The 12,697-nt window shown below is 39.2% G+C and overlaps 1 protein-coding gene across 5 annotated transcripts in view; it reads left to right on the top strand.

The window, feature by feature from the left end:
• Window positions 1–12,697, top strand: part of LOC123809196 (myosin phosphatase Rho interacting protein) — a 171,970-nt gene that overhangs the window by 127,810 nt on the left and 31,463 nt on the right. For all 5 annotated transcript variants that reach the window (XM_045824110.1, XM_045824111.1, XM_045824109.1 and 2 more), the window contains one exon: window positions 2,441–2,588. In XM_045824110.1, coding sequence (XP_045680066.1) covers window positions 2,441–2,588 — 148 coding nt within the window. The remainder of the gene's footprint in view (window positions 1–2,440; window positions 2,589–12,697) is intronic.

Raw genomic sequence — 12,697 nt, 5'->3', positions numbered from 1 at the left:
GCAAGATGCATATGGTTTTGTTTCCCAGCAATTCACGCCTTTAGCTCTGAAAGAAAACTAGACATGTGTTCTATGTTGGCAGCATATTCTTTACTGATGACATAGCGCACTCATCTAAGACAAGCACATGTTGCTGCCAGCAAGCACCTGGGTGACCAAGAGGCTGTCTTCACTGCTCTTGTGCTTGGTCAAACCCTTTTGAAAACTAGTGAATTAAGAGAAAGCTTCAACAGCTATTTTCCAAATGTGCTCAAATGATGCCCCTGTGATAGTCAGTGCATGTCAGCACAGCATTCAGGTGGGCCTTTAAAAGTGATTTGCACAAACACTGTATCCTAATGCTTTCCCTACCCACAAGATACTAGCATTTCTGCATGGGCAAGTGATTGGGCACATACTTATCTTGAGTGCACGAGGGCCTGAGTGCCTGCTCCCCACCACAGGGACTGTTTACTGTCTGCTCCACCAGAGCCTCCTGCACAATGAGGCTGTTTCAGCTCCCACATCAGTCAGCTGGGCTTACATAAGGCTTTGGGCAAAGTGGTTGCCTCACACCCCAGTTAGCAAGATATCAGGAAAGAGAATACTGGCCACAGATGGTGCCAGGACCCAGTGTCCCTCAGTGGTGACATAGGTCCATGATGTTCTCATTAACACCCTTGAACACACAGAAATTAGAACCAGACAGAGCTCTTGAGGGGACCTGGCTAATGCTGTTACTTTGTGCAGCTTTTTGTCTGGGTTGGGGAGCCTGAGCCTTGGGCCTGATAGCCCCTCTGCCACAGCCACAGGCTGAAGCCTTCCCTCATGATTCTGCACAGTAGTCATTGAGGAACTTAATTATTGATCCCAGGGATTTTTGGCTTAAAAATCAAAATTTGTTTACAGAGAAATTATTTTGAACACATATGCTCTCCAAGGAAGCAACTAGTCTTTAAAGGTACCTCAGAGTTTCTGTGGGAAAAATTTTGACTGTTATTTAAATATTTTAAAGCACTCAAATCAAACTAATACTTATAAGATCTACTAGCTGTGTGTTAACCAAGAAGCCATATGTGAACGAAACCACACAGGAAAGATGACGGTGGGTGGAGAGCAGGTGAGGGGCCAGGAGACACAGCACCAGGATTCCCCCAGCTACCTTGTAGTGTGTGGGTGGTGAAAGGAGACCACCAGCTTCCAGGCAGAGCTTCTGGGAGAAGTAGTGCCCAGTTAATAGTGAACAACAGTTAAAACCATATGCCCAGTACAACAAATCCGTGGCAGTGATATCCAGATTGTGATCATGAGTTTGAAAATACTGAATAGAGAACCTCAGAAAGGCCTCACAATTACTGTGGGGGCTTAAAGACAACCAAGCATGGTAATTTGATTTCTTGGTATTTTTTTTCTTGAATCCATGTGTAAGAAGATCAACCAAATAATACAGGGTCAGAAGGAGGAAGTCCCCACTATACTTGCATTTGTAATGTAGCATGCCACATTTCTTCCATTAAAAAAAAAAATCACTGAAAGGCCTGGTCGCTATTCAGAAACAGATCTTGCAAAGAATTTAGACAGAAAGTGTGACTTCGTGCACAAAACAGCTATACACACCACCTCTTTGCATCTGTGTGGGACACTCACCTGCCCAACTGACAAGAGCAACTCTGATAAGCCAGGCCTGGGCTTTCCAGTGTAGCTGTGGGATGGTTCAGTCCCTTCTTAGGGCCATACCTGTGTCCTTCCCCTGCAGTTCCAGGTAAAAAACCAGCACAGGTTGTAATGAGGCATAGACAAGTTTAGAGAACAGTTTTTCTGCTCTGTGTCTCAATACAATCAGTGCAGTCACTAGTTAATTTGTACTCCTTCAAAAGAAAAAGAAGGAAGACGCAGGGTGGAAGAGAAAAGATCATATAGCCTAATGTAATTCCCTCATGGACACCAGAGAGGTTAAATGACCACATGAGGGTAGCCAGCTAGACAGTGGCAGGGCCAGGCCCCTTGGAGCCCTCCAGCTGACAGAGTCATGATTATGACTTATTTGTGAAATGCACTGGTGCTGAGAGCTACTCATTGTGTAAACTCAAACCAAACATGGCCAGCCTCAGCACACTCTCCTCTACCTCTTGTCAGTCCTTCCTGTAACTCTATCATGGTCCAGGATGGGCTAGTTTAGATTGCACTGCAGCCTCTTGCACTCACAATGCCAACTCTTAACAGGATTCAGGTCACACAAATAAGACAATTTATAGATGTAAGCACCCTTTTGTAAGTGCTTTCATAACATAAAATACTCAGTATCATCAGTGAACATCTCCAGACAGCCATTTGGTGACCCCACTGGCTCAGTGCTCGCCTTCAGAGAGTGTGTTGTCTGGAGCAGGCAGTGCTGCTGGCTTGTTAAACAGGACACCCGACTCAAAGAAACAAAGGATAAAGTCCCCTTTGTATCTTGCAGGCCACATGTGAACGTGGGTTTGCAGCAATGGAGGAAACACACCAGAAAAAGATTGAAGATCTCCAGAGGCAGCACCAGCGGGAACTGGAGAAACTGCGGGAGGAGAAAGACCGTCTCCTGGCTGAGGAAACTGCGGCCACCATCTCAGGTGGGAGCTGGGCATGGTGGCCAGTTTAACCCAGAGGGCAGGACAGATGGAGGACTTTTCCTGAGCTGAATTTACAGCTCAGAGTAATGATTGATCTTTGTGCTGTCTTTTGTTTGAAATTTAAGCTTCATGATCCAAGAAAATTCTTCTTTATTTCATTTTTCAATTATAGTTTACATTCAATATTATTTTGTATTAATTTCAGGTGAACAGAATAGTGGTTAGGCAATCCTATACTTTATAAATTGTTTCTCCAATATTTCCAGTGCCACCAGGTACTGTACATAGTAATTTCATTATTATTGACTATATGTCCTACACGGTACTTTATATCCTGTTATTATTTTGTAACTACCAATTTGTGCTTCTTAATCCCTTCACGTTTTTTATCCAGTCCCTCAACCCCCTTCCCATCTGGCAACCATCAGTCTGTTCCTTGTATATATGAGTCTGTTTCAATTTTGTGTGTTTATTGCCAATAAACAGAACAGAAGTACTGCCAGCACTCCTGCTCTTCAGGTTCCACATAAAAGTGAAATCGTATGGTATTTTTCTTTCTCTGACTTATTTCACTTAGCATAATTCCTTCTACATCCATGTTGTCAGAAACCAGTAAGGTTTCATTCTTTTTTATGACTGACTAATACTCTGTTGTATATACATACCACAGCTTTTTTATCCATTCATCTATTGATGGGCACTTGGGTTGTTTCCATTATCTTGGCTGTTGTAAATAATACTGCAGTGAGCATAGCAGTGCATATATTCTTATGAATTAGTGTTTTAGATTTCTGCAGATGAATACCCAAAAGTAGAATCACTGGGTTATAAAGAACTTCCCATTTTAGTTTTTTTATATACATTTTTTAAATTTTTATTTTAATTGTTCAATCCTCCCAATTTTAATTTTTTGAAGACCCTTTATACTGTATTCCACAGTGGCTACACCAGTCTGCATTCCCACCAACAGTGCACAAAGGTTCCTTTTTCTCCCCATACTTGACAACACTTGTTTGTTTTTTGATTTATTGATTATAGCCATTCTGACAGGTTGAAGTAATATCTCATTGTGGTTTTAATTTGCATTTCTCTTATGATTAGTGACATTGAGCATCTTTTCATGTTTATTGACCATCTGTATGTCCTCTTTGGAGAAGTGTTACTTCAGGTCCCCTGCCTATTTTTAAAATGAATTATTTCTTTGGGTGGTTGAGATGTCTGATTTCTTTATAAATTATGGATATTAACCCCTTATCTGATGTACCATTGGCAAATATGTTCTCCCAGTCAGTTGGTTGTCTTTTTTTAAAATATTTTTTTTAATTTTTAATAACAGTTGATGTATACAATATTATATTAGTTTTAGGTATATAACCCTGTGATTATTACTTATGGGGTGATCACCCTGTTAAATCTAGTACCCATCTGACACCATATATACTTATTACAATATTATTGACTATATTCCCTGTATTGTAGTTTATATCCCCATGACTATTCTATAATGAGCAATTTGTACTTCTTACTCCCTTCTCTTTTCTCACCCATCCCTAAACCTGTTCGCATCTGGCAACCATAAAATATTGTCTGTATCTCTGAGCCTTGTTTCGGCTGTTTGTTCATTTATTTTGTTTGGTTTTTGTATGTTTGTTTATTTTGGATTCCAAATATAAGTGAAATCATAGGGCATTTGTCTTTCTCTGCCTGACTTCATTTAGCACAATACCCTCCATCCGTTAGCACAAGGTCCATCCATGCTGTTGCAGATGGTAAGATTTCATTATATTTATGGATGAGTCACATTTCATTGTATATATGCACCACTTGTTCATGCATTCATTTGATGATGTACATTTAGGTTGTTTCCATATCTTAGCTATTGTAAATAATGCTGCAGTGAATATATGGGTGCATGCATGTCTTTTTGATTTAGGGTGTTGGGCTTCTTTACATAAATGCCCAGAAGTAGAATTGCTGGGTCCTTTGTTGTCTTCTCTTATCATAGCCTTTGTTTTAAAGTTTATTTTGTCTGGTATAAGTATTGCTACTACAGCTTTTATTTTAATATTTCTTTTTCAATGAAACATCTTTTCTATCCTTACTTTCAGATGTGTGTCTTTCTATCATAATTGAGTCTCTTGTAGACAGCTTATTTAAGGGTCTTGTTTTGTTATTCATTCAGCCATTGTGTGTCTTTTGATTGGAACATTTAAATCAACTTGCATTTAAATAATTGTTGACAGATAGGTATTTGTTGCCATTTTATTATTCATATTATTGATCTTTCATTCTTCTTAAAGAAGACCGTTTAACATTTCTTATAATACTGGTTTGGTGGTGGTGAACTTGTTTATTAGCTTTTTTTTGTCTGGGAAACTCTCTGTCTGTCCTTTGATTCTAAGTGGTAGTTTTCCTGGATAGAGTGGTCTTGGTTGTAGGTCCTTGCTTTACAGCCCTTTGAACACTTCATGCCAATCCTTCAGGCCTGCAGAGTTTCTGTTGAGAAGTCAGCTGACAGTCTTATGGGAGTTTCCTTGTAGGTACACTGCTTTTTAAGCAGAAAACTACTTTTTCTTGCTGCTTCTAAGATTCCATCTTTGTCTTTAACCGTTGGCATTTTAATTATGATGTTTCTTGGTGTGGGCCTTTTGGGGTTCACCTTGTTTGGAACTCTCTGTGCTTCCTGGACTTGTATGTCTAGCTCCTTCACTGGGTTAGGAAAGTTTTCTGTCATTTTTTTAAAGTTCTCTCAATTCCTTGTTCTCTCTCTCCTCCTTCTAGTATTCCCATGATGCAAATGTTGCCACACTTCAAGTTGTACCAGAGGCTCCTTACAGTATGCTCAGTATTTGGATTCTTTTCTTTCTGCTGTTCTGATTGGGTGTTTTCTGCCTCCTTATCTTCCAAATCACTGATTTGATTCTCTGCTTTATCTACTCTACCTACTTTTGGTGCCCTGTAACATATTCTTCTTTTCAGTTACTGTGTTTTTCACTTCTGACAGGTTCTTTTTTATGTTTCTATCTCCAGTTTTATGTTTCCTATGTCTTTGTTGGAGTTCTCACTAAGTACATCTACTGTTCCCCTAAGGTCATTGAACATCCATATACTTAATATTTTGGACTCTGCATCTATTAGATTGCTTGTCTCCATTTTGTTATTTCTTTTTCTGGAGTTTTGTTCTGTTCTTTTATTTTGGGACGTGTTTCTTTGCTCCTCATTTTGGCAGCCTCCTTGTGTTTGTTTCTACACACTAGGTAGAGCTGCTATGTCTCCCAGTCTTGGTAGAGTGGACTAATGAAGTAGGTGTCCTGTAGGGCCCTGTGGCACAGCCTCCCTTGTCACAGGAGCTTGTGTGTACCCTCTGTATTATAGTTGAGCCTTGGCTAGTGTTGTCATATCAATGGGAGGGATTTACCCCTAGGCTGATGGGCTCAAGGACTGACTATGACCATCATGGAGGGTCTGCTGTAGAGAATTCGACCCTCTTAGAGAAAAACTAACTTCACTGGGGCTCAGGTACCCACCAAGTTCAGCCCTTGAGTGCGTCGCTTGTGGAGGTGGTTGGTCTGAAGCTGTCTGCCTAGTGTGCTGGCTATGGGGCCTCTTGGGGGTGCTAGCAAAGGTCATCTGCCACCCAGCATAAATTACAAAGCAGTCTTCAGATGGCTGCTACTTATCCTGGGCATGAAGGTACCAGGGAGGGGCCAAGTTACAAACCAAGGCTTGTTGCTGCTAATGCTGAGTCTAGGACCACTTAGTTACAGGTATGGTGTATGCCAAGGCTAGATGCTGCTTGTGTGAGAGATTTCAGGACATTCTACATTTCAAGCCAAGACAGGCTGCTTGTATGGAAAAGCCACTGGAAATGGCTTTGGTGTGCCTGCAGTCTGGTGGTGCAGGGTCTTGGAATCCCATGTACAGGCATGGTGTTAGGCAAGTTGATGGAGACTCAGATATGGCACCTGCCTGCTCTGTTGGGGAGAGGACTCATCAGAGGAACAATGGCATCTGCCAGCACTTCTGTCGGGGAGAAAGCTGTCCCCTAGCTCTTGTCCTGATGTCAGACACTTCAGTCCCTCTTTATATGTCTCTAGTGCTTTACAAGCTGCTGCCCCAGCACTGGAGCTCAGGGAGTATAGTCCAAGTAAGCCTGTGAGGGCCATTTAAGAGGAACTGCATGGGACTACAGAGCCCTTTGTCTCACTCAGCCATAATCTCTGCTGGTTTTCACAGCCACAAGTTATGGGGACTTCTCTTCCTGGCGTTAGAACCCTGGGTTGGGGGTGGGGGTGGGGTGCTGGTGTGGAACTGGGACTCCTTGCTCCTCAGGGGGAACTTCCACAGCTGAGAGATCTCTCCTAATTTTTAACCACCACACATGGGTATGGGACCAGTCGGTTCCCCATCTAGGTCCCTTCTGCCAGTCTCAATGTGGCTCCTGTATGTATATCCCTAGTTTAAGACTTCTGTTCAGCCAGATTGCAAACTGTTCTGAATGATGGTTGTTCTGTAATTTAGTTGTAGTTTTGATGGGGTTGTGGGAGGCTCCAAGTGCCATGTTTACAAGCATTGCCTCATGGCCAGAAGCCAGCAGGTGTCTTTGTTTTGTTGTTTGTTTTATTTCTCCTTTTGTTTCCCTTGCCTGAGGAGATGGATCAGAAAAAATATCGCTAAGAAATAGGCCTATTTTTTTTCTAGTATTTTTATAGTTTCAAGTCTTACATTTGAGTCTTTAATCCATATTGATATTATTCTTGTGTATGTTGTAAGAAGGTGATCTAGTTTTATTTTTTTGCATGTATCTGTCCAGTTTCCCCCATACCTTTTATTAAATATAGTCTTTGTCCCATTAAATTTTCTTGCCTCGTTTGTCCAACATTAATTGACCTTACAGGCATGGATTTATTTCTGGGAATCTATTCTGTTCCATTGATTGGTATGTCCATTTTTTTTATCCTTACCCAAGGACATGCTCATTGATTTGAGCAAAAAACATCAATCAGTTCACTCTAATATATGCCCTGACTGAGGACCTAACCCGCAATCTAGGCATGTGCCCTGATTGGGAATCCAGCCCACAACTTTTTGGTTTATGGGACAGTACTCCACCAAACTGTACCACACTGGCCAGGTTTATGTCCATTTGTATGCAAGTACTATGCTGTTGTGATTACTGTGGCCTTGCAGTACAGATTCATATCAGGTGGCATCATACCTCTAACTTTGGTTTTTTGGGGGGTCTTTTTGTTTTTTTTTTCCAAGATTGCTTTGACTGTTTGGGGTCTTTTTTGGTTCCATATAAAGTTTTGGAATATTTGTTCTAGTTCTGTGAAATATGCCATTGATATTTTCATAAGAATTGTATTGAATCTATAGATTACTTTGGGTAGTATAGACACTTTAATGATGTATGTTCTTTATAAACATGGTATGTGCTTCCAGTTATTTGTATCTCCTTCAGTTTCTTTCTTCAATGTCTTATAATTCTTCAAGTACAGATCTTTTACCTCCTTGGCTAAGTTTACTCCTGGGTATTTTTTTTTTATTCAGTTGGGAACGGGTTTGTTTTCTTAATTTCCCTTTCTGTTAGTTCATTATTGGTGTATAAAAATACAACTGATTTCTGGATATTTATTTGTGTCTTGCTACTTTACTGAATTCGTTTATACTTATGTTTTTTTGGTGGACTCTTTGGGGTTCTGTATATGCAGTATCATGACATCTGCAAATAATGACAGTTTTCTTACTTCTTCCTTTCCGAGTTGGATGTCTTACGTTCTTCTTGTCTAATTGCTATGGGTAGGACATCCAGCACTAGGTTGAATAATCGAGTGGTAAAAGTGCACATCCCTGTTTTGTTACTGATATTAAGAGAAACGCTTCTAGTTTTTGCCCATTGAGTATGATGTTAGCTGTGGGTTAGTCATGTATGACCTTTATTATGTAGAAGTATATTTCCTCTATTTTCAGTTTGCTGAGAGTTTTTATCATAAATGGATGCTGGATTTTGTCAGATGCTTTTTCTACATCTGTTGATGTGATCATGTGGTTTTTATCCTCATTTTGTGTATGTGATATATCACATTAATTGATTTTGGATATAGTACCAACCTCGCATCCCAGGAAAATCACACTTGATCATAGTGTGTGAGCTGTTTAATGTATTGTTTCATTTGGTTTCCTAATATTTTGTTGAGGATTTTAGCATCTGTGCTCATCAAGGATATTGCCTTAATTTTGTTTCTTTATAGTGGCTTTATCTGATTTGGGAATTAAGATAACGCTGGCCTCATAAAACGATATTGAGAGCTTCCCTCCTCTTGAATTTTTTGAAATAGTTTGGGAATTATAGGTTGTTAGTTCTTGAATGTTTGGTAAAATTCACCTGTGAAACCATCCTATCCAGGATTTCTGTTTGTTGGGAGTTTTTTTGGTTTTCTTTTTTTTTAATTATTATTACTGTTTCCATTTAATTAGCTGTAATAAGTCTGTTCAGATTTCCACTTCTTCTTGATTCAGTTTTAGAAGATTATATGCTTCTGGTATTTGTCCATTTCTTCTAGATTGTTCAATTTGTTGACATACAGTTTTTTCTAATACCTTTTTTATAATCCTTTATATTTCTGTGGTGTCAGTTACTTCTCTTTCATTTCTGATCCTATTCGGGTCATTTTTTTTTTCATGGTGAATCTGGTTGAAAGTTTATCAGCCTTGTTTATTTGTTCATAGAACCAGCTCTTGATTTTATTGATCTGTTTATTGGTTTTTTTTTAGACTTTATTTCATTTATTTCCATTCCACTTTTTGTGATTTTCTTCCTTCTACTCACTTTGGGCTGCGTTGGCCCTTTTACTGGCTTTTTAGGTGTAAAGTTGGATTCTGTGTGTGTGTGTGTGTGTGTGTGTGTGTGTGTGTGTGTGAATTGTTTTCTTTTATTGTTCTTCAAGTACAATTGTCTTCATATTCGTCCCATGACTCTCCCCCACCCCACACATCCCCACATCCCACCTTCAATCCTAACCCCCTGTGACTTTGTTCACTGGTACATTATACAATTTCTTGACAACTCTTCCTCTTCTTTTTCTTAAAAATTAATTTTATTTTAATTGTTGTTCAAGTACAGTTTTCTGTCTTTTCCCCCCATCCCAGCCCAACCCCGTCAGTCCTACCCACCTCCCTCCCATTTCCACACCCCTGTAGTTTTTGTCCATGTGTCCTTTATACTTGTTCCTATAAACCCTTCCCCTATTCCCCTGAAATTCCATCCTCTCTCCCCTCTGAACACTGTCAGCCTATTCTCTGTTTCAGTGTCTTTGGTTATATTTTGCTTGTTTCTTTGTTTTGTTGTTTAGGTTCCTGTTAAAGGTGAGATCATATGGTATTTGTCTTTCACTGCCTGACTTACTTCACTTAGCGTAATGCTTTCCAGTTCCATCCATGCTGTCACAAAGGGTAGGAGCTCCTTCTTTCTTTCTGCTGCATAGAATTCCATTGTGTAAATGTACCATAGTTTTTCGATCCATTCATTTACTGATGGGCACCTAGGTTGCTTCCAACACTTGGCCAATCCAACAAATGGACTGGTGTTTCAGGGTTCTTAGGATATAATCCTAGCAGTGGAATTGCTGAGTCAAAAGGCGGATCCATTTTTAGTTTTCTAAGGAAATTCCATACTGTTTTCCATAGTGGTTGTACCAGTCTGCATTCCCACCAACAGTGCACTAGGGTCCCCTTTTCTCTACAACCTCTTCAATACTTCTTGTTTGTTGCTTTATGATGGCCATTCTGACTGGTGTGAAGTGGTATCTCATTGTGGTTTTAATTTGCATCTCTCTGATAGCTAGCAATATTGAGCATCTTTTCATGTGTTTCTGGATCCTCTGTATGTCCTTCTTAGAGAAGTGTCTGTTCAAGTCCTTTGCCCATTTTTCAATTGGGTTGCTTGTCTTCTTAGAGTGGAGTCATGTAAGTTCTTCATATATTTTGGAGATTAAACCCTTGTCTGAGGTGTCATTGACAAAGATGTTTTCCCATACAGTTGGTTCTCTTTTTATTTTAATACTGTTTTCTTTAGTTGTGCAGAAGCTTTTTATTTTGATGAGATCCCATTTGTTTATTCTTTCCTTTATGTCCCTTGCTCTGGGGGACATATCAGTAAAAATGTTGCTGTGTGAAATATCTGAGGTTTTCCTGCCTATGTTCTCCTCCAGGACTTTAATGGTGTCATAGCTTCTATTTAAATCTTTTATCCACCTTGAATTTATTTTTGTGTATGGTATAAGTTGGTGCTCGAGTTTCATTTTTTTGCACGTAGCTGTCCAGTTCTCCAAACACCATTTGTTGAAGAGGCTATTGTTACCCCATTTTATGTTGCTGTCCCCTTTGTCAAATATTAATTGACCATAGAGACTTCGGCTTATTTCTGGGCTCTCTGTTCTGTTCCATTGGTCCATGTGCCGGTTTTTATGCCAGTACCAGGCTGTTTTGATTACAGTGGCCTTGTAATACAGTTTGGTATCAGGTATTGTGATCCCTCTTACTTTGTTCTTTTTTCTCAAAATTGCAGCAGCTACTTAGGGTCGTTTATGGTTCCATATAAATTGTTGAAGTGTTTGTTCTATGTCTGTGAAATACGCCATTGGTACTTTAATAGGTATTGCATTGAATCTGTAAATTGCTTTGGGTAGTATGGACATTTTGATGATGTTAATTCTTCCGATCCATGAACACGGTATATGTTTCCATTTGTTTGTGTCTTCCTTGATTTCCTTCTTCATTGTGTGTAGTTTTCTGCATACAGGTCTTTTACCTCCTTGGTTAGGTTTATTCTTAGGTATTTTATTTTTCTTTCTGCTATATTGAATGGGATTCTTTTCTTGATTTCTGCTTCTGCTGTTTCATTGTTGGTGTACAAAAATGCCTTTGATTTCTGGATATTGACTTTCTATCTCGCTGTTTTGCCAGATTCATTTATTAGGTTGAGGAGTTTTTTCGCTGAGTGTATAGGATTTTCTATGTACACTATCATGTCATCTGCAAACAATGACACTTTTGTTTCCTCCTTTCAGATTTGGATGCCTTTTATTTCCTTTTCTTGTCTGGTTGCTGTGGCTAAAACTTCCAATACTGTATTGAATAGAAGTGGTGGAAGTGGACAACCTTGTCTTGTTCCTGATCTTAGTGGAAAAGATTTTAGTTTTTGCCCATTGAGTATGATGTTGGCTGTAGGTCTCTCATATATGGCCTTTATTATGTTGAAGAATACTCCCTCTTTCCTGCTTTGCTGAGTATTTTTATCATAAATGGATGCTGTACCTTATCAAATGCTTTTTCCACATCTATTGATATGATCATGTGATTTTTGTGTTTGCTTTTGTTTATGTGATGTATTACATTTATGATTTGTGAATATTGAACCATCCTTGCATCCCTGGGATGAATCTCACTTGGTCATGGTGTATGATCTTTTTAATGTATTGTTGGATGTGGTTTGCCAGTATTTTGTTGAGGATTTTAGCATCTATGTTCATCAATGATACTGGCCTGAAGTTTTCTTTCTTTGTTGTGTCTTTATCTGGTTTTGGAATTAGGATGATGCTGGCTTCATAAAAAGAGTTTGGGAGTCTTCCATCATTCTGGATTTTTTGGAATAGTCTGTGAAGGATAGGGGTTAGCTCTTCCTTAAATGCTTTGTAGAATTCTCCTGTGAAACGATCCAGACCCGGACTTCTGTGTGTCGGGAGTTTTTTTTGATCACTGCTTCAATTTCATCTGCTGTTATTGGTCTGTTCAGGCTTTCTGCTTCTTCTTCATTGGGTTTTAGAAGATTATATTTTTCTAGATATTTGTCCATTTCACCTAGGTTTTCAAATTTCTTGGCATAGTAATTTCTTCATAGTAATTTCTTACAATCCTTTGTATTTTTGTGGTGTCAGCTGTAATCTCTCCTCTTTCATTTCTGATTGTGTTTATTTGGATTCTTTCTTTTTTTTTCTTGATGAGCCTGCTTAAAGTCTTGTCTATTTTGTTTATCTTTTCAAAAAACCAGCTCCTGGATTCATTGTTCCTTAGAATTGTGCTTTTAGTCTTTATGTCATTTAGTTCTG

This window comes from Phyllostomus hastatus, unplaced genomic scaffold (assembly GCF_019186645.2).
Source record: "Phyllostomus hastatus isolate PE091 unplaced genomic scaffold, TTU_PhHast_1.1 phas_scaffold_55, whole genome shotgun sequence".
Lineage (NCBI taxonomy): Eukaryota > Metazoa > Chordata > Mammalia > Chiroptera > Phyllostomidae > Phyllostomus > Phyllostomus hastatus.
The sequence above is the reverse complement of the archived record's forward strand: the minus strand, read 5'-3'. Positions and strand labels throughout refer to the sequence as shown.